General features: G+C 41.1%; 2 protein-coding genes across 2 annotated transcripts; one reads left to right on the top strand and one right to left on the bottom strand.

The window, feature by feature from the left end:
* Window positions 1-615: 615 nt before the first annotated feature.
* On the top strand, window positions 616-13,226 carry sh3d19 (SH3 domain containing 19; the record flags this gene model as incomplete). The annotated part of the gene is made up of 22 exons (XM_083989418.1): window positions 616-647; window positions 768-823; window positions 2,581-2,620; window positions 4,180-4,220; window positions 4,414-4,453; window positions 4,548-4,671; window positions 5,183-5,375; window positions 5,460-6,509; window positions 7,229-7,342; window positions 7,476-7,567; window positions 8,560-8,600; window positions 8,698-8,902; window positions 9,008-9,076; window positions 9,949-10,083; window positions 10,178-10,244; window positions 10,570-10,700; window positions 10,802-10,857; window positions 10,950-11,185; window positions 11,811-11,860; window positions 11,946-12,132; window positions 12,713-12,828; window positions 12,914-13,226. 22 exons carry the CDS (start codon window positions 616-618, stop codon window positions 13,019-13,021), a joined length of 3,183 nt encoding a protein of 1,060 aa, XP_083845544.1. The 3' UTR covers window positions 13,022-13,226.
* Window positions 13,227-15,170: 1,944 nt separating this feature from the next.
* On the bottom strand, window positions 15,171-19,090 carry rps3a (ribosomal protein S3A). Its single transcript, XM_083983549.1, has 6 exons — window positions 18,992-19,090; window positions 18,222-18,325; window positions 17,302-17,489; window positions 15,956-16,164; window positions 15,594-15,703; window positions 15,171-15,339 (listed from the first exon to the last, which is right to left on the bottom strand). The coding sequence occupies exons 1-6, from the start codon at window positions 19,051-19,053 to the stop codon at window positions 15,212-15,214; spliced, it is 801 nt and encodes a 266-aa protein (XP_083839675.1). The 5' UTR covers window positions 19,054-19,090; the 3' UTR covers window positions 15,171-15,211.
* Between the last annotated feature and the right edge of the window lie 4,250 nt (window positions 19,091-23,340).

Here is a 23,340-nt window from a genome sequence, read left to right as displayed (position 1 = left end):
TTAGGCTACCCGTTGAACATCTGCGTGTTAACATTGTCATTTTGAGTATGTTCAGCATTTAGCTCAGTCAGTGTCTCTTTGCCGTGTTTAGGTGGAAACTAAATGCCAAAGATATCTTCATGACACTCATTTCTAATTAGATGTGTTTGTCTCCAAACTGGTTTCAGCTTTGTCTTGTTTTAAGTGTTGTAATGTTTTATTGTGTAGTTGATAAACAATGATATAAGGGGAAATTAATTCCTATCAGACAATCCTATCAAATACCGAGTCCTGCCCCTGATCAACATTCAGCTAAATAAATCTGGCCTATCCCAATATCAGTATAGGCTACTATTACTGCAGCTCCTGTACCCCAAAAATATAAATTCTCTCCTACATATTTTGAATTAGTTTTCTTTGTTACGTTTCCTTTTACTTTCCTCCTGACTTAGTAAATGTACAACAGAATTATTGACAATATTTTTATAGCCTACTACCTGTATATAGTATTTTTAGACTCATGCCAGTTACAAATGTTCACAAAGCGACATGATTGTCCCAGTGACCTTTATCTGTGTAGGAAAAAAAAAAAAAAAAGACAGTGACAGTGCGGTGTTGTGTGGCACCGCTTCCTGAATGACCACATTCCTGTTGAACAGATTGGCCAGGTAAACTCAGGCGCTCTGAGATGTTATAGAGCCCTCCCTCTCTTTGCTGTTGTGTGTGGGTGTGTACCTGCAGGCTTCAGGCTGTTGCTGAAACACACAGACACTTGCTTGGTGGAGCAGGAGGAAGGATCTCTGTGGAAATATCCTGCTTGATTTTGTAATTATTTCATCGACAGGTAGGAGCATTATTGTATGGTTAAAGACGCAGATGAGTTGAGTCCAGGTTTAGTCTACAGCTGCTCTGCACGTGAGTGGTTTCAAACTGGCAGAACACACAACTACAAGGAAGTGATCATTCTTTATTTAACGTATCACAGCTTAAAACTGTGTGAAGCAGTCGCTTACAACATGTTTTTTTCTCACAAAGTGAAAGTACCGAAACTCTTTTCTCTCACATTGTCAAAGTGTAACTTGAGGCACAGCAGATAACAGGTAACAGGTGTGATAGGTGGATCTGACTGCTAATGAGGTCAGAGTTTCAGGCCCGCGGCATGAACAACAATGCTGTCTTCCATCGCTGCTTCTAATGTTAGTGTCTTCACTATTCTTCTGATGAGTGGTCCCTCCGATATAAGAATTACCTCTGAGGATATAGTATGTTTGTTTGCATCACTGATATTGCTCTGTAGCTTCCCTGCTAACTACTGCACCGTTCCCCCCTTTATCTCTTGCTGTTTGAAGACTTGAACTGTGTTGACAGTAGCGACAGGAAAGCACTGGTTAATATTATGTGTCTGAAGGCGAAATCATCAAGGAAACTGTTATTTTGTTACTTACTTGCCTTTTAAGACTCACAATATAGCTATATCCCTGACATCAGCCTTTTTCCAAATATGGGGGACTTGTGACTTGTGACAACACTTGTGTACCTTTTGACCTCATAGGGTGGATGCTTTAATAACAATCTCCAGTAATAGGCCTATTGCCAAATGTTTCATTAGTTTGTATTGCTAATCTGTTGTTTGTGTTGTGTGTGCATATCATTCAGCCACAGTGAAGAGGAGTTATTAATGTGAATTTGATGAAGGAAAAAAAAAAAAAAAAAAGCGCAGCACATCCTGTCATTCATACAGGTCTTCAAAATATTATTTAGAATAACATGCACCGTTGTTTTGCAATGGCTTTTATGTGAATCACCAACACAGTTACAGACTATAAATGGTTTGGTTGATTTACATCATAGACTAACTGGTCCTGCTGGTTGGGGTTAGGTCACTTGTATTTCTTGTTCTTCTTGGTAAGTATAGGAGCAATTAGTATTGAGAGTAGTGAAATGATGACTACGGCTCAACGTGAGACATAATGTTTGAAAGGCAAAGTGACATAAATGAATTCAACTAAATTCATAAACAAAATGAACTTTGTTCAAATCCATATACTCTAATGCTGGTGAACTATCTATAGATCCTGTTGTGTGGTTGATATTACTGATCCAGGTTGTTAATTTTGTCTCTTATCCCATGGATGCTTCCTTTTTTCTCTTAAAGACTTAATAACACAGACAATAGCAGACATTTGATGTCATGCTACAATGACATTGTTTACTCAGCATGGACAGGAACAACTTCAAACACCCTCAGAAATGTCCACCATGCTTTAAAGATTTAACATTACAGAGGAGGGTTTTACAGAACAACATATTTTCTGTTTTGAAGATGATATGTCTTCTGTTTAGTTGACATTATCAAGATAACTTACCAAACTACATGGAGGACTTGTGATTGATTGTGGGCATTACTGATTTTGGTCAGTGCACTGTATTCCCCTTCATCACTTGTTGTTTGAGTAAGACTGGTCACTACTGCAACTACAACAATATAATTTAAATATTCTGTAAAACCAACAATGTACTAAATATCACACACATATTGTGAAATCTTTTTTTTGCTGCACATCATTGATGAAACTGGTGCTTTTCTATTCTCTTCTCCAGATCATCCTGAACGAACCAAGTCTGAGCATTTACACTCCAGGTATGTAATCAATCCTTGAGCTGAAATGTATATATATTTGAACTTTTTTATGTGGCGGATCCAGTAGCAGTAGCAGTTAGTCTATAGTTTCACCGAAACTCCCACACAAAACAGGGCACTATCCCTTTAACAGTGAGATCTGCTGATGATGAGGTTGTGAATGGACCAAACAATGAACACATCTATCCTCACTGAGTGACAGAGCAAAAGTCAACATGAGGATCGACCCCATGCTGCTTTTTTTTAATAGTTGTTTAGTTACACATAAACAGAAGAACGAATCAGGCAAATCATTTAAAAACACAGGTGATGACAGATCACGCAGGAGGTCTCTGGTCTGAACAGCTGTGTGTTTACAACTTCACTAATCAGTTAGGAGGGGGAGGACTGTTGGTCTTTTCCCCCTGGTAGTTTAGATCATCCTCCTGCAGTCGGCCCTTAATGAGCAGGATGTGTGTTAATGATGAGCCTCCCCCCTGTGTTTACTGTAGCTTTGGTGAAGTGACTGCTGGCACAGATTAGAAAGAGTCATGTCAGTTTAATCTCTGCTCTAATCATATAGAGAGAGGAAAAAGGAAGAAGAAAGGGAGTCTTAAGATGATGACAATGCTGGAATGAAGTGCTGATATTAAAGGATTAGAAACGGATCTACAACCCTGTGAGGAAAACAGATGAGATTTAACAAAGAGGAGATTGCTAGGTCACTATCTGGAGATGATGTCATGTAGAATAGTTAACGCTCGTTGAAATTTACTGACACCCTGTTCCTGTGAGGTAGGTGGATTTGATAATGTGCAGGATGTTCAGGGATGTTCCTGTTTTTGTTTTTTTTACTGGATGTTATGTTTTGTGATAGAAACCTGTGGCAATGGTTCAGTTTGCTTTATCTGCATGTAGTTTTGCCATTGTTCAACAGAAAAGCACAAGTGAAAACACATTTTCCTGACTAAAGCCTTTTTACTGCCCTTTAAACTAAATAAGGGCTTTTATTTTGTAGATTTCAGCTCCATCCGTGCACTCTAAGCAGAAAGAGAGAAATGTTTCTCACGTTGCTTGCACCACTTCCAGCACTGTTTATCTTAGTGAGCAAAATTTTGCACCTTTAGCAATTAGCCTACACCTTACACTAAAATGTACTATCTATCATACCGTATAGCATCATATTACGAATTCATAGACATTTTTTAAATCTTTCTTTTTTGATCATTTTGGGTCATAGTTGTTTTATTTTTTGCAGCCTTTTCCTCTTTTTTTTGTTTTGCCAATCCCTCTCCACAGCTTTGAGCCATTTCCCCTCATTTTATGTCTATATTTCCTTCATTTTTCCATTTGATTTATTCTTCCTCCTTTTAAACCTCTTGTCTGTGCATAAACTGGCACCAACAGTATAAAGCAGCTGCATGGAGAGAAAGAGAGTGTATTGTGTGATCCTGACCGGGGTCAAGTAAAGAGATTTCTTTTTAATAGCTGAGTCACCACATAGGTATGAGCCCAGTCTCGACTGTCTGTGTCCCACACCTCAGTGATTAATGTGTTTCCTGCTCTGCTCTGTTTTCCAGCCAAGGTCCTCTGTCTTCTATACGAGCTGCTATCAAACGAAGTAAGTGACTCGAAACTGACACCAATGATAAAGGGTTTATTCCTTAAATTGGCTTTGTGCTGTTTTATTTGAAGTATAACTCGGCCTATCAAAGTGTATTTGACAAAAATGTTGGCAGCACTTTTTTGTGGTTTTGATCTATAGTTTGTTTGTATGTGTTTTAATAATGTGATCTATTTTCTCCGTTCTGCAGCAAGAGCAAACTCTCAGTGTGACCATACCAGAGATAGACGGTAATGTAAATACAGTTTGGTCATGTTGACCTCTTCACTATATCATTTGATTGTCTCTCAGGTTTTTACAGCATCTTTGTGGTTTGTCTTTCAGGCGACCAGAGATCACCATCGTCGCAGCAGAACCTCTTGCCGGCAACAACTGGTTCCCAGGAGCCTCTGTGGTTTTCCCTCCTCCTCAGGCAGGCTGGTCTTCAGGCCTCCAACCCGTCTCCCAGGTAGACTTCATCTGACCGACTTAAATGAACAATGCAAAAAAAAAAAAAAAAAAAGCAAACTGAGCATAAAAAACATCAATAGCATGGCCATTGCTAGAGTCTTCCTGACACAAAATAGAAATTAGATTTTTTAAATATATATATTTCCTTAATATAGCGGGGTGTTCTGTTTTCATTTTTGTTCTATTTTTCATTTTATTTCCCAACGGGACTGTCTGACTAATGTTTCAGAGTCTCTGAGGGAAATTACATTTTGATTTTTTTTGGGGACCAAAAATAAGTCCAATATAAACATGCTCAGTATAAAAATACTAGACTAAGGCCATAAATGAAACCCCCAATGTCAGTGAGTCCCTAGTAAAACTCTTGACCTTAATAACCTCAATAGCACTCATTGTATAATACAGTACATTACTAAATTATCCCAACACAGTCAACATGTACCCATAAGTTTAAGATGTTGTAGTATATAGGAAAATAATGAAAGTGTGTGTTTGTGTGTGTGACTCAGCCCCCACCATCCTATGACCAGGTGATTCAAGAGAAGACCCAGGAAGAACAGATAGTCAAGCCCACCGCAGCCCCGCGCCGGCCCACCTGCACCACCACATGTGCCACACAGACTGACCCTGTGAGGGATGATACCACTACCACCACCAATACCACTATCACTGTTCCACAGTCGGCTGAGAAAAGACCTGATGGTGAGGCGTGAGTGTTTCTGTGTCAGTTTCCAGTTTTGTTTTGTTTCTGCTTCACATGTGACTTCTATTTCTATTTATTTCCAGGTAGAAAACCTCAAAAACCACCCAGGCCATCGCTGCCTAAACCAGTGAACAAAGAACCTGTTACTGCTTCTGATAGGAAGGTGGGATCAAACACAAAGACAACCACAACCACATCCACAAACACTGACAACCAAAGTGCCTCTAAATCTGACGTAGAGCAACACAGCCGAGCAGATCCCACTCACACATGCACCAGATCTGTCACTGTACACTGGGATATTCCTGCAGCCCCTGTCTCTACCCCTGCTGTTCCTGCTGAAGCAACTCCCTCTCCATCAGACTCAGAACTCGGTCAACGCCCCGTTCCACTTCCTCGTACAAAATCCCGAAAACAGGCGACTGCAGAACAGGTCAAATCTCCAACTTTGATTGAGCTCAGTGAAAATTGTGACGGTGCTCTCTCTGATCTCGAGGATACATCATCAAATACGTATTTAAAGGAATTATTGGAGGTATTCAGCGCAGAGAGCCAGTGTGAGGAGGACGGTGACATTGTTGACCAGTCGGACGAGGCCTCTCAAGGTGACGATGCGGTTGGCGAGATGAGCATCAACGGTCAACGTAATATTCGAGCCAAGATCCAGGCCTTCGAGAGCCAGACCAGCACCGACGACGGAGGTGTAGCCGAACCAGTCAAACCAGAACCTCTGCCACGAAAACCCAGCATCAAACCCCCGGTGGCTGCTAAACCTTCAGTGGCTCTTAAACCACAGTTTAACAACAATGCAGATGATTACTATGAGTACATATCATCTGCAAATGTATCCCAAGACAATACACCGGCCCAGAGACCTGAGCCCCCTAAAAAACCCGTGGGAATGTCCATAAAAAAGGAACTAGAGATCTTACACAGCAAAGCGGCCATCTCCAACAGATCACGCCCCTCGGTGCTGACTAGAGCCAACAGCATCTATGAAGACGAACCTTCACCACTTCCCCCCGTACCTCCAGTGAAACCTGCGAAGGAGCCTCTCAAACCCAATCTGAACATCAACAACCACAACTCGGCCTCCATCCCCTCTGAGAATGAGTTTATGAACACTGTATCAGGTAAGTCTATGGTGTAAGATTAAATATAGTGTGGTATATTTAGATTATTATTTTGGTTATTGATTAATCCCCTGTTTTATAATAATAGCAAACTAACATTTTAAGTAAAAATCCAGTCTGAATTTCTAATGGTTTTCTGTCTTCACCTCTCAGATTAGTTTTGATTATCTACAGTCATGTAAAATATGAACCACTTTTTGTCAAAAAAGTGTTTTTTCAAGTCACACTGACCTTTAAAGGGACAACGAGGAGTTTCTATTCGGTTATAAAAAAAGTCTCACGTTAATGTGGATGAATCTCCGCTACCCACACTTGTTAATGGGCCCATTTTCGATAAATATATCGTTCTGTCTCTATCGTTATTTTGTTATTATTAGTGGTGGCGGAAGTGCTGGTCGAGCCGACCAGCGTTTCCTTCGTTGCGAATCATGAGAATAACGCAGCCGCATCGCCGTTTATGGTCGGAACTACGGTGGTATGTGAACCTCTTTGAACCTCTGACTTTAATTATTGATGAATGAAAACATGAGTCCGTCTTGCGCCCGGTCAAAGAAATGTACGGTGCGCGCGGAGGCTCATAAATGTAGTGTGAAAACGCTTCGCTTTTCCAAAACTCCTCGTTGTCCCTTTAACCTTGAACTTTGTACCAAATCTGAAAGGGTTGCTTTGAGGAGTACTATAGAAATTTCATTTACAAGGCCAAGTGTCTCTTTGTTCAGATCATATCCCAGTCAAGCCTCAGCGTAACGTGGACAGCAATGGAAGCGTGGTCCCCAGACCAAGTGTATCACGGAGACCAACCACCATCAGGGTTCCCAGCAAAACCGGTTCAGGTCAGTCCAGCACACTTTATATGACACCTAAGATATTAACACTCATAATGTTCATTTTGACGTCCGTTTATGGAATAGTCGAAAACATGTTCTCAGTACGTTATGGTAATGACAGACTTCTTCTCAAACTCAGACAATTTTCAGGACAGTCCTCCGCCTCTCCCTGTCCAGAAGCCTGTAGGCTCATTAAAACGACAAAGCACAACACCCACCCTGCCATCACAGGTAAGACCTCCATCACTCAGTGCAGTTACAAACCCACTAACTAACCCTTACCGCAAACTGCATTTATGTACACAGCATACTCAAACATTAGATCTTTAGAATTAAAGTTATTTAACATTAACTTTACATGTATTTCAAGAATTAATCCAGAAATCTTTTGTCTAATTAAAGCAGAAGTAAGCGATATTTTTGTGTTAATATAAGTCTTAAATAGTTATATCTTCCCACAGCAATCACTTACATAGAGTGTTTGGACCGAAACACGGGTCTCTCAGTCACTCTGCTCTGCTCTGAGCCGAGGACAAAACTTTTCTCGTATCCTACAATTTTTATCCAATGAGGAGAGAGAACGGCATGAAGGGCTGTGTGTGCAGCCAAGGGATGCGCATGAATGTGGTGACGTAGGGACGAGGACCAATAGATCCATGACGAGGGCGGGGGCTGCTAACTCCATCGGCTGACAAGACGTTATGGTGCGTTCAAGGCAACTCGTAACTCGTGTTTTTCTGACCTGTGAAGTCGTACCAGTTTGATCTGGTACGAGTTCACGGGTCGGAAGTTACGAGTGGCCGTTATAGTGACTTTCACAGGTAAAACAGGTCGGAAAAACACGAGTGGGTTGCCTGGAATGCTACAAAGTCGTAAGTCGTGACTTGAAGCTGTAATTTATGGTTTCAAAAGCCTGCCTGGAACGCAGCATTAGCCAAAACGACCGGATCGCTCACTTCTGCTTTAAAAATGTTGTTTCATAAGTGTAGATCTACTTATACACAGTGATGTGGTGCGTTTGTTGCCCTGAAAAAGTCTCTGTCAGCTGAGGATATTACCTGCTTCATTTCCTCTGCTTTCCACAAACAAGTAAACTATTGTAGCCCCATGAACACACTGCCTTCAGTTGTGCCTGAATGTTTTGTGTTGTTGTGTGGTTGCCATGGTTTGCAGGAGTGTTTACTGGGTCTGTTTTAGTAATAATAAAAATCTGTTTTCTGCAGGAGTCTCTCCAGTTTGGGTCAGAGCCATTGCTTCCACCTCGGTAAGTGAGAGGCGTAGAAAAAGTTCAGTTTAAAATGCTGGTGCACTTTGTAAAGATGCAACTTTACTCAACTTTTTACGATGCCGTTGCTTCACAGGACGCAGATTACAAACAAAGTCCTCCCACCTCGCCCACCTCCGGCCAAAACAGGCCCGGGAAGACCCCCTCCACCCAAACTCAAGACCACAGGTCGATCTGCCTCAGTACCAGCGCCTAAACCCCAGGCACAGAAGCCCCAGAGGAAAGGCCTTGTCTTACCTCCAAGGCCCAACCCAGGCCACCGTCTCTACAACAAGTACACTGTAAGAGAAATCCCACTTGCACACCTGCGTTCTGGGATCACATGTCCTAGTACCAGCTTGGTGACATTTCAATTTTTTATTTTTTATTTTGCTTTCTTCCTCCAGTTTGAGCTTCCCCATGGAATCGCAGACTCGGACTACAATGGGAGCAACACAGGAGAACTGTCATTTCAGGTGACTAAACAGTTTACATGGCCTCTACATTAATGTGCATTACTTTAAACATAAACACACAACAGGGGAGACCGGGACGGTTATAACATAACATGAGTCACTTGTAACCCTTCAGTCAGGAACAAGAATTACCTAACTGACTCCATACCGTCTCATTTAGTCCTTACTCCACAAAACAACCTGTGACTGAGGATGGTTGGTTGGATGGTTGGATTAGCCTACATAAGGGAGGAAAAAACTAATTGAGATGATATTTTTTGTAACATCATTGCCTACTTTGTAGCTTGGTAGATAAACTTGTGTCATGTTGTATAAAGATATATTTCAGGTAAGCAGGCCTACTTTGTGCTAACGTGTTAGCTGTTATTTGTTATTTGTTTTTTTAGACAGAAACAACTAATTAAGCTGATTTCACTTAATTAATTTTTGTAAGAGGTGCCTGCTGCTTTGTAATTCATTTCTTCAAACTCATGTCATGCTTTATAGTGAGTCGAAGTAGATATTTTTCAGGCTAGTTGCAAGTGTAGATACAGTACATAGCTGTTAAAGCTAACTCACAGCTACTAGTGACATATTATTTTAGCAAAAAAAACTAATTGATGTATTTTATTCACTTTGTTTATTTTTGGTGCTTTGCTTTGTAGTTAAACTTTTCAACTTTGAAATAGAGATAGAATATTTCAGGCTCATTGTCTCAGCTAGTTCAGCCGGATAAGGCGGATAAGTGATTCACATTCAAAAATGCTGACTGAAATGTTAAAAATGTTACAAGCGTCCTCAGTCTACCCTACATTTTTTTAAGTCTTAGTGTCACAGCCTCCCTTCAGGAGCTAGTACTGTATCTAAAACCTGTCTGTTGGTTCTGTCAATAGAAAAATGAAGTGCTTCTGCTGCTAGAGGAGATTGACCATGATACATTTGAGTGCCAAGTTGGAGAGGCCAGAGGAAGAGTCCACAAGTCTCGCATGAAGGTTATAACACCTCTCTCCTCAGATGTGTCCCCACAGGTAAGTTGTCTGATACTTGAGCCTCACTTTTTCTTCTGTGCTCTTTAGTGAGCTCAGATACATGAACCTCTAGGTATTTTTTGTTCTCCCTCAGCAGGGTGCCGGACCGAGTGCACCAGGACATGGGCAGAAGGTGCAGGTTATACATGACTTCATCCCAGGTGAAGCATTTGTTTTTGTTGTTTTTACGACTGAGATGTGCAATGAGATGAAGATGCAATAGCATATTTAAAAAAGAATAGTTTGGCATTTTGGGGAAATACTTGCATTCACTTTCTTTCAGAGAAGTACATGACAAGACTGATGCCACTCTTATAAAAAACAATACTTCCTTGAATATTAAGGTCTTTAGTTCTGCATTGTTCATTTTTTAAATGTAGACAATGGCTGCTTGAAAACAGAAAATCAAAAGATTTGGAGGTTTTGTTTGAGTGTTGATTATTTTTTGATACCAATAGACAGCTGATGTGTGTTTTCTTCACATAGAGGGTCCAGGAGAGCTGGGTCTAAGAGCAGGAGACATTGTGACCGGTGTGGAGAAAGTGGACAATGAGTGGTACAGAGGCACCGTCAGGGGGTCTACTGGTTTCTTCCCAATCAATTTTGTCAAAGTCGTGGTAAGTTTCAGCTATTGAAATTCTTAGAAAGCACTGATTGGAGGTCTGTGACTTACAAATGTATATGATGGGAGTAAATCCATTTTAAATTCTTTTTGTAGTCAGACTCACCAAAAACCCTCCCTAAAAGGAAACCAAAGCTGCCATCTACAGTCAGGTACCATTCTCACTTAATAACATACTGTATCTGCATATAACCTTTTACAAGCTCACCTGAACTAACCTGAAGCGTCCCTCTGCCCTGTGAAGTGGTCCAAGGTGTGCGGCGAGGTTTGACTTTGAGGGGGAGCACAGTGACGAGCTGTCTTTCTCTGAGGGAGACGTGATCCAGCTGAAGGAGTACATTGGACAGGAATGGGCCCGGGGACAGGTCGGCGCCACAACTGGAATCTTCCCCCTTAACTTTGTGGAGGTGATTGAAGATCTGCCGCCACCTCCGAGCCAGCAGAAGACGCAGACTCAGCCTGGCAAAGTCGCGCTGCCTGGTATGGTACCTGAAAGCACCACAACAAAGTCACAAACAACTTTTTATTCATAAAGAGAAACTCAGTTGATTGTACTTTAATTAGCTAACTTTGACTTTGATATTTGCACATTATCCTACTGAACCTCAGTCAAAACAAGAGTGTTTGTGTCCTTCAGTATGGATCTCTTTCCATCCTTTTCTTTTGTGTTGGTTTGCATCTCCCTCTAGCTGTGGCACGTTAGGAATCCGTGCTTCTGTTTGTGTTTCATTAAATCGTTGTTTACAAAAGGTTTTTCTACATGAAACACCCACACACCACTATGTCTGTAGTCAGGAGTACAGAAAAGCTGTTGCGATGTCATGACTTGACATCCTCTAAAATGTTTAATTCTCTTTGTACTATGACAATAAACTTCCTTATGCTGTTTAATATGTACCTGGTGGTGTTTAAGGAGTCAAATATAATTTGTTTACAAAAAGTAAACTCCACAAAGTTGTACTTCCTCAAAATACAGTGGACTTCAGTGTCCTCCACTACATTGGCTTTAGATTAACTACCACAGAGTTGATTCACACTTTTATTATCCTGCCAGGATGTTTTATGCTTTTCATCTTTAACAACCCAGACATCTTTTCCCCCACAGGGATGACGGCTTCTTCAAGTGCTAGCTCTGGGGTTTCCAAACCCACTCAGGTAGCTAATATTTCAATGAGCGGTAACATATTGTTTTGTTAGTGTTGTATTGTGTAAGATTAATTTAATCGTGTTTACTTTGTAGGCGCCTCAGTCCAAAGTGGTCTGGGTGGTGGCTTTGTACGACTACGCTGGGAAATCAGAAGAAGACCTGTCCTTTCAGCAGGGTGACTGCATCCTGGTCACCCAGTGCCTTAATGATGAATGGAGCTGTGGACGGCTCCACGGCAAAGAGGGCATGTTCCCCACAGCGTTCGTCGAGAGCTGTGCAGGTATGAAGACCTCACCGTGCTGGTATGATGAAGTTAATGTCTTCTGCAGAGAGGACCAAGCTTTGGTTTTATCCTGAAGTACAGAAGTCAAGGAAAATAACTTTTTGTCCACTCATGACATATGTAAGGCCATTGGTGTCATGCTACACTTTTTATCTCGTCGTAAACACATATTAGATTATAATGCCCACATTTTAGGGTATTTGTCTTCATGTGCGCTCTGCAGGATGTACGATATGCTGCAACGACTGATTTCAGTATTGATTTGCCTGATTAGAATATGACTGCAAAACAACTGAACGGTAAAACTGCCGAATACAATTACTAAAGCTCATCTTCAGATCATTTACTTTGCCTGATAAAAGGTGCAAAACTTCATAAGACAAATTGCAAAATAACAACAAATAAGAATGTGGGAGTTGGTGTAAATCAGCTTTGTAAATAAAAAGTAGGCTAACTATATTGGGGTGGCAATAGAATAACCTGTTGCTCATTTTAACCACTCGCTGTTTCAGCTATGCAAGTTTACAGTACAAACATGATGATTCTTCATAAATTGACTGACTTTTACTGTGTGTAGCCCCCTCAGCAGGTCAGCAGCCGCAGCACAGCCACCAAAAGGAAGCAGCTGGTGGTCAGAGAGCCAGGGCGCAGTATAACTTCACGTCAGACTGTGATGAAGAGCTCTCTCTGCAGGTAGTAGGAGTGTAATTCACACAGAGCAAGTATCATCTCAACACACCACCGTCCACACAAGCCCTGATTTCTTCCTCTTTTACAGACGGGGGACATTATAACCAACCTGGAGTCTGTTGATGAAGAATGGTTCCTGGGTGATTTGAAGGGGAAACGAGCCCTGGTCCCTAAAAACTATGTGCAAGTCCTGTGATAGTGACATGTGGCCTGAAGACCAGAGGGGAAACAAGATCAGAGTCAGGTCTGAAGTGACCTGTCTCCAACTGGAATGCAGTATTTTCATCTCCAAGTAGTGCATCATATTTTATAATCTGCAGCAACAGCTGAAAGTGTTTACTGAATAATTTACCATAGCAATAAATGAATATTAGATTAAAGCTTGCTGGCAATGTACATATGCTGGACTTTCATTCAGTCTCACTGTGATTTCTTCACCATTTGCACCACCTAGTGGTTTGTCTCCTCCTTTCACACCCCACACAATTATTTCATCACCTCCACTGGACCACAGAGTTCACATCCAAACTATGTTCTAACCTATTATCACAAATTTGTCAGATTTCTAATTTGAACAAAAATTAGTAAACATACCTATTTACAGGGGTGCAAACTCATCAGGGGTAAAAAAGGTGACCAGATACCGACCCCCTAGGGGCGGGGGGGCATGCCCCCCCGGGGAATTTAAAAAAAAAAATCAACTTTAAAGGTGAATTTACAGTCAATTTTAGCATGAGACTAGGGTCCAGATTTACTCAGGTTTGCACAGCTTTTGCTCCTGTTAAACCTGCACAATCTGTCTCTCTGTGTTTGGTTTTGAAACATGTGAAGAGGGTCTTCAGCCTATGCAGGTTTAGCATGAGCAAAAGCTGTGCAAAACTTGGAGAATCTGTCCCTTGATGTCCATCAGATGAACCTTGCAAACCTTGCCTTCAAACTAAATAACATTTAATACAGACTGACTGGTTCATTGTGAAACATTTATTTATTGATGTAAATGTGTTTTCTGTAGGCTACGTAGGCTATGCTCCGAGGCAGCGCTGCTCTTTCTGTCCAATAACACACATGAAGCTTAAAAATGCCACAGGTTACATAAAACATATTAAGCGGCAGTATTTAAAAGATGTTCAAGCAAACGGTTCGGTTCACGGTTTTGTGGTCATGGTTTTCGGTTCGGTTTTGTATACTTTGATCGTTGGGAAAATCAATCATGTCTTGTATATTCAGGTTAAAACTGAAAGAATGAGGCGGTCTGACATCTGATACATCATTGTGACAGTCTGGGGTTAAAAGTAGGTGATCTGGTGGCAAGCGAGGAGACATTGATAGTTCCATCATGTTTTAATTTATTGGGCAAATAAAGTTATCTAACAAATGCTAAGAACAATTAGATATTCACTGAAATATATAACCTATATTTATTAATTGTGGTTCTTACAAAAAATATATCTTATAAAATATAAAAGCTAAAATGTCTCTTAAAGCTCTGCCCCTTTAATTAGTGCATACGAAATAATTTAACTTTAGCCTATACTACTTTTACAACCACATTATTTACCAGCAACATAAAGTGAAACAGAGGCAGAGGTGTCCTGCCACAGTCAGTCAACCTCCTCCTCCTGCTGCTGCTGCTGAACAGGTCGCACTGGAGCTAGTCTCGCTCGCCAGACCCTCCTCCAGAGAAGGAGACACTGGAGCTAATTAATGCTAAATGCGCTAATCGCTAATTGGCCGCGATCCCGATCATCACACACACGCGGTCCCATACAGCAGAGCAGACCTAAACAACACTGCTGGCGTATCTTCTAGCTCCGACTCTTTCACTCGCCATGCTCAAAAAGTCGCGTTAGTTAGTCTGTATTAAAAGTGAAGCTTCAGGTGTGTATTGCTGGACAGAAGAGGAGCGCTGCCACCACTCGTTGTCATCCAGATAAGGTGCATGCGCCTTAAAGAGACAGGTGCATCGGCTCGGCTCGGCTCGCCTCGCCGGACCCCCCCCCCCCTCTCAAATTTTTTTTATTGCGGATTTACACGAATCACACAAATGACCAATTTGGGATCCAAAACGGCGAATTTCGCCGAAAGGTGACGAGTTTGCACCCCTGTATTTAACAAAGTCAGATTTAAATACAGTTCAGGATCATTACGCTAAATGAATAGACCTGAACAAGTTCAACTTTGAAGAACTATACCCTCAAGAATGATTCGAGTCTCAGACTACGAGGCTTAGTTTCTGTCAGGCTCATGGATTCAATTCCATAGCTTGTACAAGTTGTGTGACCATGTGTACAAATGTTTTAGTCCCATTGACACAACACACAAATAACAGAAAACAGTACAGGATGTTGGTCATTTACATTTTTTATTAAATCTGTCAGGGTGTTTTTTAGACGGTCTCCTGGATGGGGGGCTCGTAGCCGTCAGCCCTCTCCACCTTGGCTCCAGTGTCGTCACCAGTTGCCTTTGTGGCACTGCCGGCACCGCCCTCACCGTGTAGCTCCATCAGTTTGCCCACTGCAAAAAAAAATAAAAATACAGACAAGAAGATTTTAACTCACTGATCTTAAATGCAAAAGGTCACTATTAAAAAGCTAGATGTTGAAAACACAAAAAACCGAGATCATTATGTCATGAAAGGGAACATCAGGTGATCTCAATGGTGGTAATCATGTGTTCATATGGGACCGAAACAGTTTGTCATCATGTGTTCCCACAAGTGGAAATGGAGGAAGATGACAGAAACTGTTTGTGCTGCAAAAATCACTTACACTCAAACTTGGGCTTCTTAAGCATCTTGACCTTGCGGACATAGACGTCGTGTAGGGGGTAGATGGACTGGCAGGCCTTCTCAATGTCCTTTCCAACACTGTCGGGGATCCTGTAACACAACACAATACACAACTCGATGAAAAACATGGTCACTAGGCTTTTTCCAGACATAACAAGTCTCCATTTATATATTTTTTACATCAACCGGCTATACATGAATGGATGCGTTGTCTGAGATATCTACAAGAGGTGACACTGTCATGCAACAACTGGAACATTTGGACAGAGGCTTTGTTTGAACATGCAACAAAGAAATCATCGATGTTTGATCAGGGGGCAGGAGAAACAGTTCAGGACTTACAGCTTGTTGACGACTTCCTTCAGGTCGTTGGTCTGAACCTCACGGGTCATGATCTCCATCATCTTCTTGCGGATCTGGCGAACCTGCTGGTGCTGGGCGTAGGAGGTCTTTCTGATCTGGTTGGTGCGCTTCTTTGTGAAACCCACGCAGAACAGACGCAGAAGGTAGCCGTCGGTGGTCTTGACATCCACGTGGGCTTCGATCATGGTCTAAGTGGAAAGAAAACATCCGTACCCGTTAGACTTCATGTTGTATCCCATCCACCACAGCCTGCCACCTTTTTATTTGAGATAAAGCTCATCTTCTCTCAACCAGCTTCTTAACTCATTTCCTCCACACAAAATACATTTTCAGAACCCCTGTCGTTTCATTCACTTCGTACTTGGGATGATAATTTATTTCACGCCTTATAAATAACATGTTTATGAAAGTACAGGTTGTATTAAGTTGGTGAGGGATGGATAACCTAACCTTTTCTCTCATTGCCACAGGGCTCAGCTACTTCCCAAACTCAAACCATAAGAAGCCTTTAGGTTGTACTGTGACTGAGGCAACTGATAATCAAGAGCTTCCAACACTGAGGAACAAAGATGCACAACATGGAGTCAACTGAAGACCCTCAACTTTGCTCCTGTAGAGTTTACATGAACACTCAACCTTACATTCACCATCATGGTTTGAGACTCAGATCTGAAGATGCAGAGTATAGTGCAGAACACCTTTTGACCAATGCTTACAGAGGAATAACCATCTTTGAGACATTACTCAACAGTTATCAGTGATATGTCACAGCCATCTTAAAATTTTAAGTCAATTTACAATAGACTCCAATAAAAAAAAAAACACAAAGATTTTATCCATTACCTAACATTCTTCCCATCACTCCAATCATCACTCCAAATCCATCACTGTGTGTGTTGAGATGATACTTGCTCAACCACAAATGGCTGTCACAAAATTTTACTTCTAATGCTTCTGCCAAAATCTAAATTAAATCATCCATGTCCTTTTCTGGCAATATCCACAAAGTTACATTCAGAAATTTGTCTGCATACTCCTCACTCCATGTTGACTGTAATGCTCATTAATTACATAATCACTGCCATGCCCATCAGATGCTCTCACAGACAGTACAACATTTTTTAACCAACAATTCAAAAATCATACTGCAGTTCCCCACTGTCACTGTTTTAGTGTACACTTTTTTCAATTACCTCTCCATAGTAACTAACCTGTCAGTATTTAATATTAAAAAACTGACCTTTTTGACACTGTGCCCTAATCATAACTTGTTGCGAACACACTGACCATAATGAGATATATTCAGAAGCAATGATCATAATTACCTGCCACTTCTTGACCATTGAGCACATCTTGTCACGGGTCAGGTCCATGCCGTGGAAGTTGGTCAGGCAGTTCTTGCCCTGAACGTCTTCAGTGATGAGCTTGAATTTACGGAAGGCGACCTCGTCGTTCTGCAGGTCAGCGAGGCTCACCTCGAACACACGTCCCTTAAGACCATCAGAGGCGATTCCTAGATGATTGAAAGACAACGGAGTTAAGCCAAAAAAAAATTAAAAGCAACAGAAAGGCTGAAATGGATGGCGATAATCTCTGGAATTGGTTTAATCGTGGTAAAGGGAAAATCAGCTGATCTCGTAAGTATAATCAGCAACCATCATTTGGGACCTAAACAGTTTGTCATCATGTGTTCCCATTTCATAACCACAAACATCCAATCACATGACAGGGCTCCAGACTGCCCCTAAAATTTGAGACATACATTTCTCATCTACTTTTGTGTAGGCAACCAGTAAATTTGCTGTTTTATTTTTAACACTAGTGAAATGTGGAAGGGATGACTCAAAGTATATAACATAACAAGGGGCAGGCCAATGTGTGTGAGGATCATGAATGAAGAGGAAATGTGAATATTTGCTTTGTAAGTCCATTTACAGTGTGCTCCCCTAAATTTTCTGCTTGCGCTGCTAAAAATTTTGAATTGGGGGCCACTGTACTCCTGGTATGAAAGGTTAGTCTGGGGCCCTGCATGAGTATCCCTACAACATGGTGAATACTCTATAGTTGTATCTGCAGAATAACTTAAGGTCTCATTAACACACTTATAAATTACATTCATCCTGTCCATCCCATGAAGCTTTTCTGTACTCAACACCAGCCTGACATACAGCAGACAGCTGACTAAACGTCACTGCACGTTTACATACACAATCAATCAATCAGTCATAACACAATGAAGACTTACTGGTTCCCTGAGTCCTGGTGACCAAGGTCTTGCCAAGATTGCGGATGTTGAACATGGCTGGTGCCTTGACATCATACCAGTCCTTCTTGGAGAAAGGGTCCACACTGTAAGAGAGATAGAGAGTCAAATACATTACATAGGAATAACTTATCAGGTTTCGCCACCAGCAGCGTCCATAATACGGATGAAGGCGTGCAGACAGTGCATGCTTCACCGGACCAACTAGCTGCCAATGACACCACCTCGGTTAGCAGCGCATGTACGGTTAGCTTTAATGCTAGCCGACACCTCCAGCGATTCACTTAACTGGCTTCACCATAACATCCAGACAGTTTGGTTGTGCGTATTGCAATTTATCAATTGGCTACCTGAGGTTTTGACTGCCATGTTGATGGCCAAGCTTAACGTTAGCTCAAGCCATGCTAACATTTGGTAGCCCTTTAGCCTGTAACATTACACTCTCTAATAGTGGGGGGCAGACTCTCACTGCTCTCCGTGTTTTATTTCAAGACAGAAAATCCTCAAAATAAAAAATACCAGTCGTGACTAACTCAGCTTAATGTGGACTAAACGAGTAAATGGGACTCAGCAGCGTGGTTTGACTCCATCCAGCGCCGCTGAGGCCGGCGGCGGCTACGACGAGACTAGGCACCGGCCTGAAGATTATCCATCTAAAATCGGCTTCATCCTCCACATTTTTCACACCGGAGTTACATCGGTGGAACACGCAAAGCCTATTTCGTGTAACCGTGTGTGAATTAGCTACTTACATCTTCTTTTTGGCACCTTTTTTGCCGCCTTTGGTCAGCCTCTTATTCTTGCCGACTGCCATGTTGGCTACAGGGAGTGAAAGAGGAGGAAACTCGAAATCGCGCGAGAATTAAAAGAGACAGTCCGAGGTCGTGAGATTTGTTTCATCTCGCGAGTCCTCGTCGCTTCTTTTTTTTTTTTCTTTGGCGCTCCCTGCTGGCAAAAGGTTTACAGTGTAAATCAAACTTCGTGGAGACAAAAAAATAAAAAATAAAATAAATACTTTGATGATTTTTTTTTTTTTTTTTTTTTTACAATTATAAGAACAACTCAATACTTAATTGTGAATATTAATGTCCAGGAATTTACGCATCTATTGAACATAGACCACACACCTACACAGTAAGTCAGTATGTGTTTTTGAGTAGGCTAATATAAGCGATTTGTATCACCTTGAATCATTTAAACAACTTTGGTAATAAGAAATTCATAATACTTGGTTAGGCAATACCAAAACATGAAAATCACAAACTTGCAAAATGAATCAATTGATTACCCAATGAAATAAAGATCACAACATACCGCCTTGCATTAAGGCAGTGAATGTTAGAACTACAGGCAATTAGGGATCATCAGATGTATAAACTCTTAGATGTTTTTAGGAGAGAGGCATTAATTACTCAGCCAGAACATCTTTAATAATACAGTCAGAGTCATAAAAACAATGCAATAATGAATATGGACTTTTATTAATTAGAAAACACCAAATCAATATTTGACAGTTGTTGTTTGTGCTTGGAATGAACTTAATTTTTAAAAAGAAAAAAATCACTCGTGTTTTTATGTCTCTGAATCTCAATTAAAAAATGTAACTTTAACTGAAAAACAAATTATCTCAAAGCCAGTATTCAATTCAATATCTAATTCAAACAACGTCAGTTTTTGTTGACACGCCACCTACAAAATTTTTTCATTTCAAATCAAAGTAACAAATATCGGTGATTCACGTGAATCACAAAAGGATATGCACCATCCTGGTCCAGCCCATCAGGACAAACCCGTCTGTAGGTGTGTTAACAAGTCGTGCAGGTATTATACAGCCCAACTGTTAATGTATCAAAGGGAAGATGATAATCACACCTAACTGAACTTAATGTCAGCTGCATCAGCTGTACATGTAATGCTCCTTTATTGAGGGTTTTTTATTTGTACGTTTGTATATTAGGGTTTATTTGTTGGGTTTCTTGAATCTGTTTGAATGGTTGATAATATATTGTTATGTTGTTATTGAACAGTATAGGATACGCAGCAGTGTTTCTGTTATTGAGAGTGTCTTCACTGATATAATAAACGACCATGCTACTGCAGGTAGTTTGTGTACCTGTCCCTTTTTTAGTATCTCCTTGTGTTCTGTGCCTTTTGTTTTCATCTCATCCAAATATCTGCTTTGTTGTTTAAAAAACATGCCATGATTAAACTGCTGGCTTTAATGAAAGGCTCTGACTTTTGAACATTTCCATTGTTACCAGCAATGTATGTTTTTTGTTTTCCGTATCTAAATGAGTCTTCTGCACTTTGTTTGAGACACTGTCTGAAAGTAAATATTTTGCATGTGCTCAGCAGCTCAGTGTTGTTTTTTAACACAAGAATTTGCAGAAATCACGCTGCTGGGATAGTAAGACTTCCAGGTGGGATGGCTGGAAGGGAGCAAAAGACGATTACAGTAAAACATTGATATGAGACTGCATGAGGTCTCATTACTGTATCTCCATAGAGCCAAGTTAGAAAAAATAACAAGGCAGAGTTTGTGCTCAGTTTAAAGGTCAGGAAAAGCTTCCTTCTCAAAGACTTATTTAAATAAGTCTACAGTGACCAAGTCTGCTGATTTCAGGTCATTACATCAGAGACAAGGCCGGTGTCTCATGGGTGGTGCTGCTGGCTTCCATGACTCCCAGGATCCCTGAGGGCTCCGCTACACTTTACTGGGAGGTCATAACAGTGACGCCAGCTGCCTCTGTGGCAACAACACTCGACGCTGCCTAGCCATCCTGCAGAGCGCACATGAAGTCAACAGAATAAGAGCACACAGAGAAGACAAATACTCTAAAATGTTATAATTGAATTTGTGTAGAGGATTATATCACTTTTCTAGATCATATTATCTTCATGCAATGATGGACACACAGAAGACACTCAGCTGTGTGAAGATCTTACGGGTTATTGGTGATTTAAAAAAGGCGAGCAGTGCAGAACTGTCACTTTGCTTTAATGTTTGGTTTCCATTGCCTTAGCATGCAGACATCTGTCAATGTGCGGGCGTGCAGCAGAAAAACAAAGTCATGCATGTATTTCAAACCCCCGCTCTGTGTTTTCTCACAGCATAAAGCTATGCCTGTGGTTGTTCTACATATTACATTGCCTTAAGGTAAAGATACAAGATTCCCTCTGGGAGTTCACAGTCGGGTAAAAATGTGTTTGTTTGTCATTTATGGGATTTTATTCATCTGTCATATTCTAAGCTGTGACTTTAAACTACTGTTTGCTAAATTTTCTCATAATTAGCCTATCTTTAAAAAAAAAAAAAAGGTTTTGTGATGTAATGCAGGTCAAACTATCACCCAGATCAGTTTCTTAAGAGCCCACGTTTCTTATTGCAGTGATGCTACTGTACAGGAAATGACACCAACACACTTCTATAAAGTCACTATAAAAAGGTCTTTATTGATGTTATCACAATCACAATCACAATCACAATCACAATCACAATCACAATCACAATCAAATGTTCCAACAATAACAGGCTATATCGTAGTCAATGTCAAATGCTTAACATCAAAATCAAATTAGCTTTCTGGGGGATTAGGCTTTCTATTGCAGTATTTAAAAAAAAATGCACTTGAACTAATTGACAGTGAGTCATACTGTCTGTAGGCTACTTTCATGGATATAAATAATGGGATAGGTAAAGTGTATCAGCTTAAAAGAGAATACATTTTAACTTAAAGCAGAAGTAAGTGATATATTTGTGTTAATATAAGTCTTAAATAGTTATATCTTCCGACAGCAATCACTTACATAGAGTGTTTGGACCGAAACACGGGTCTGTCAGTCACTCTGCTCTGCACTGAGCCGAGGAGAAAACTTTTCTCGTATCCTACAGTTTTTATCCAATGAGGAGAGAGAACGGCATGCAGGGCTGTGTGTGCAGCCAAGGGACGCCGTGAATGTGGTGACGTAGGGACGAGGACTGTTATGGTGCGTTCAAGGCAGCCCGTAACTCGTGTTTTTCCGACCTGTGAAGTTGTACCAGTTCAATCTGGTACGAGTTCATGGGTCGGAAGTTACGAGTGGCCGTTATAGTGCATTTTCACTGGTAAAACCATAGACTGTAAAAAGAATGGACGTAGCGTCCGTGACGTCACCCATTGGTTTGGAGGAGTCTGTTTTGTGCCGCTACTACGGGGGTTTGAGCCGCGCCATGTTGGATTCTACTTGCCATATTTGGAGCGGTGCGGCCGTTGGCCGGCCGAGGGCCCGCCCACTGGCCTCGTAGCAGCGGTCGCCGGACCTGTCACTCAACGGTTCTGCGCCCTGATTGGCCAGAACTTTAAACCTAATAACAGTAAAACTGTAGAGTTTTAAAAAAATTCACCCCCCTCAGAGTGTGTGCGGGGGTAGAAACTATCGATTGAGACCAAAAAAATGAAATGTACCAGGCTGTAAATATGTTTTTTAAAGCTGTAAAATCGGCTATTTTAACATGGGGCTCAACTGGAGTTGCTCCCTTCTGGAGCCAGCCCCCAGCGACAGCCGGGGGTATTGCAGCTTTTTGAACGCGGAAGTGAGCTTCACTTCTCAGACCGACAACTGCCCCCTTGGGTAAAACAGGTCGGAAAAACACGAGTGGGTTGCCTGGAACGCTACAAAGTCGTAAGTTGTGACCTGAAGCTGTAATTTACGGTTTCAAAAGCCTGCCTAGAACGCAGCATTAGCCAGAACGACCGGATCGCTTACTTCTGCTTTAACTATTGGGTTCTGCTAAAATGTAGCCTCAAAGTTGTCTCTTTTGTGAGTGTTTTTCATTATAATGTTGATTTTTTAAATTATTATTATTACTACTGTGGCATTGATGTATTCGTGTCTTTTTGTTGCTATTTGATTTACTCTCTAAAAGGAAACCCAGCTTTCAAGGAAGATCATTTATATGTATTTAAAATTGAAAATTACATAGAAGACAGAAGAGGCATAATATTGTTGAAATTGCACCTACTTTTTTTTATCAAGAAATTTCGGGTAGTTCATAATGTGTCTTGTAAAAAGATAGTCCATTAACTGTAAACATCTTAATAATGTAGCCTACTACTAAAAC

Source organism: Trachurus trachurus, assembly GCF_905171665.1.
Source record: "Trachurus trachurus genome assembly, chromosome: 1".
Taxonomy (NCBI): Eukaryota; Metazoa; Chordata; class Actinopteri; order Carangiformes; family Carangidae; genus Trachurus; species Trachurus trachurus.
This window is presented reverse-complemented; position numbering and strand designations above follow the sequence as displayed.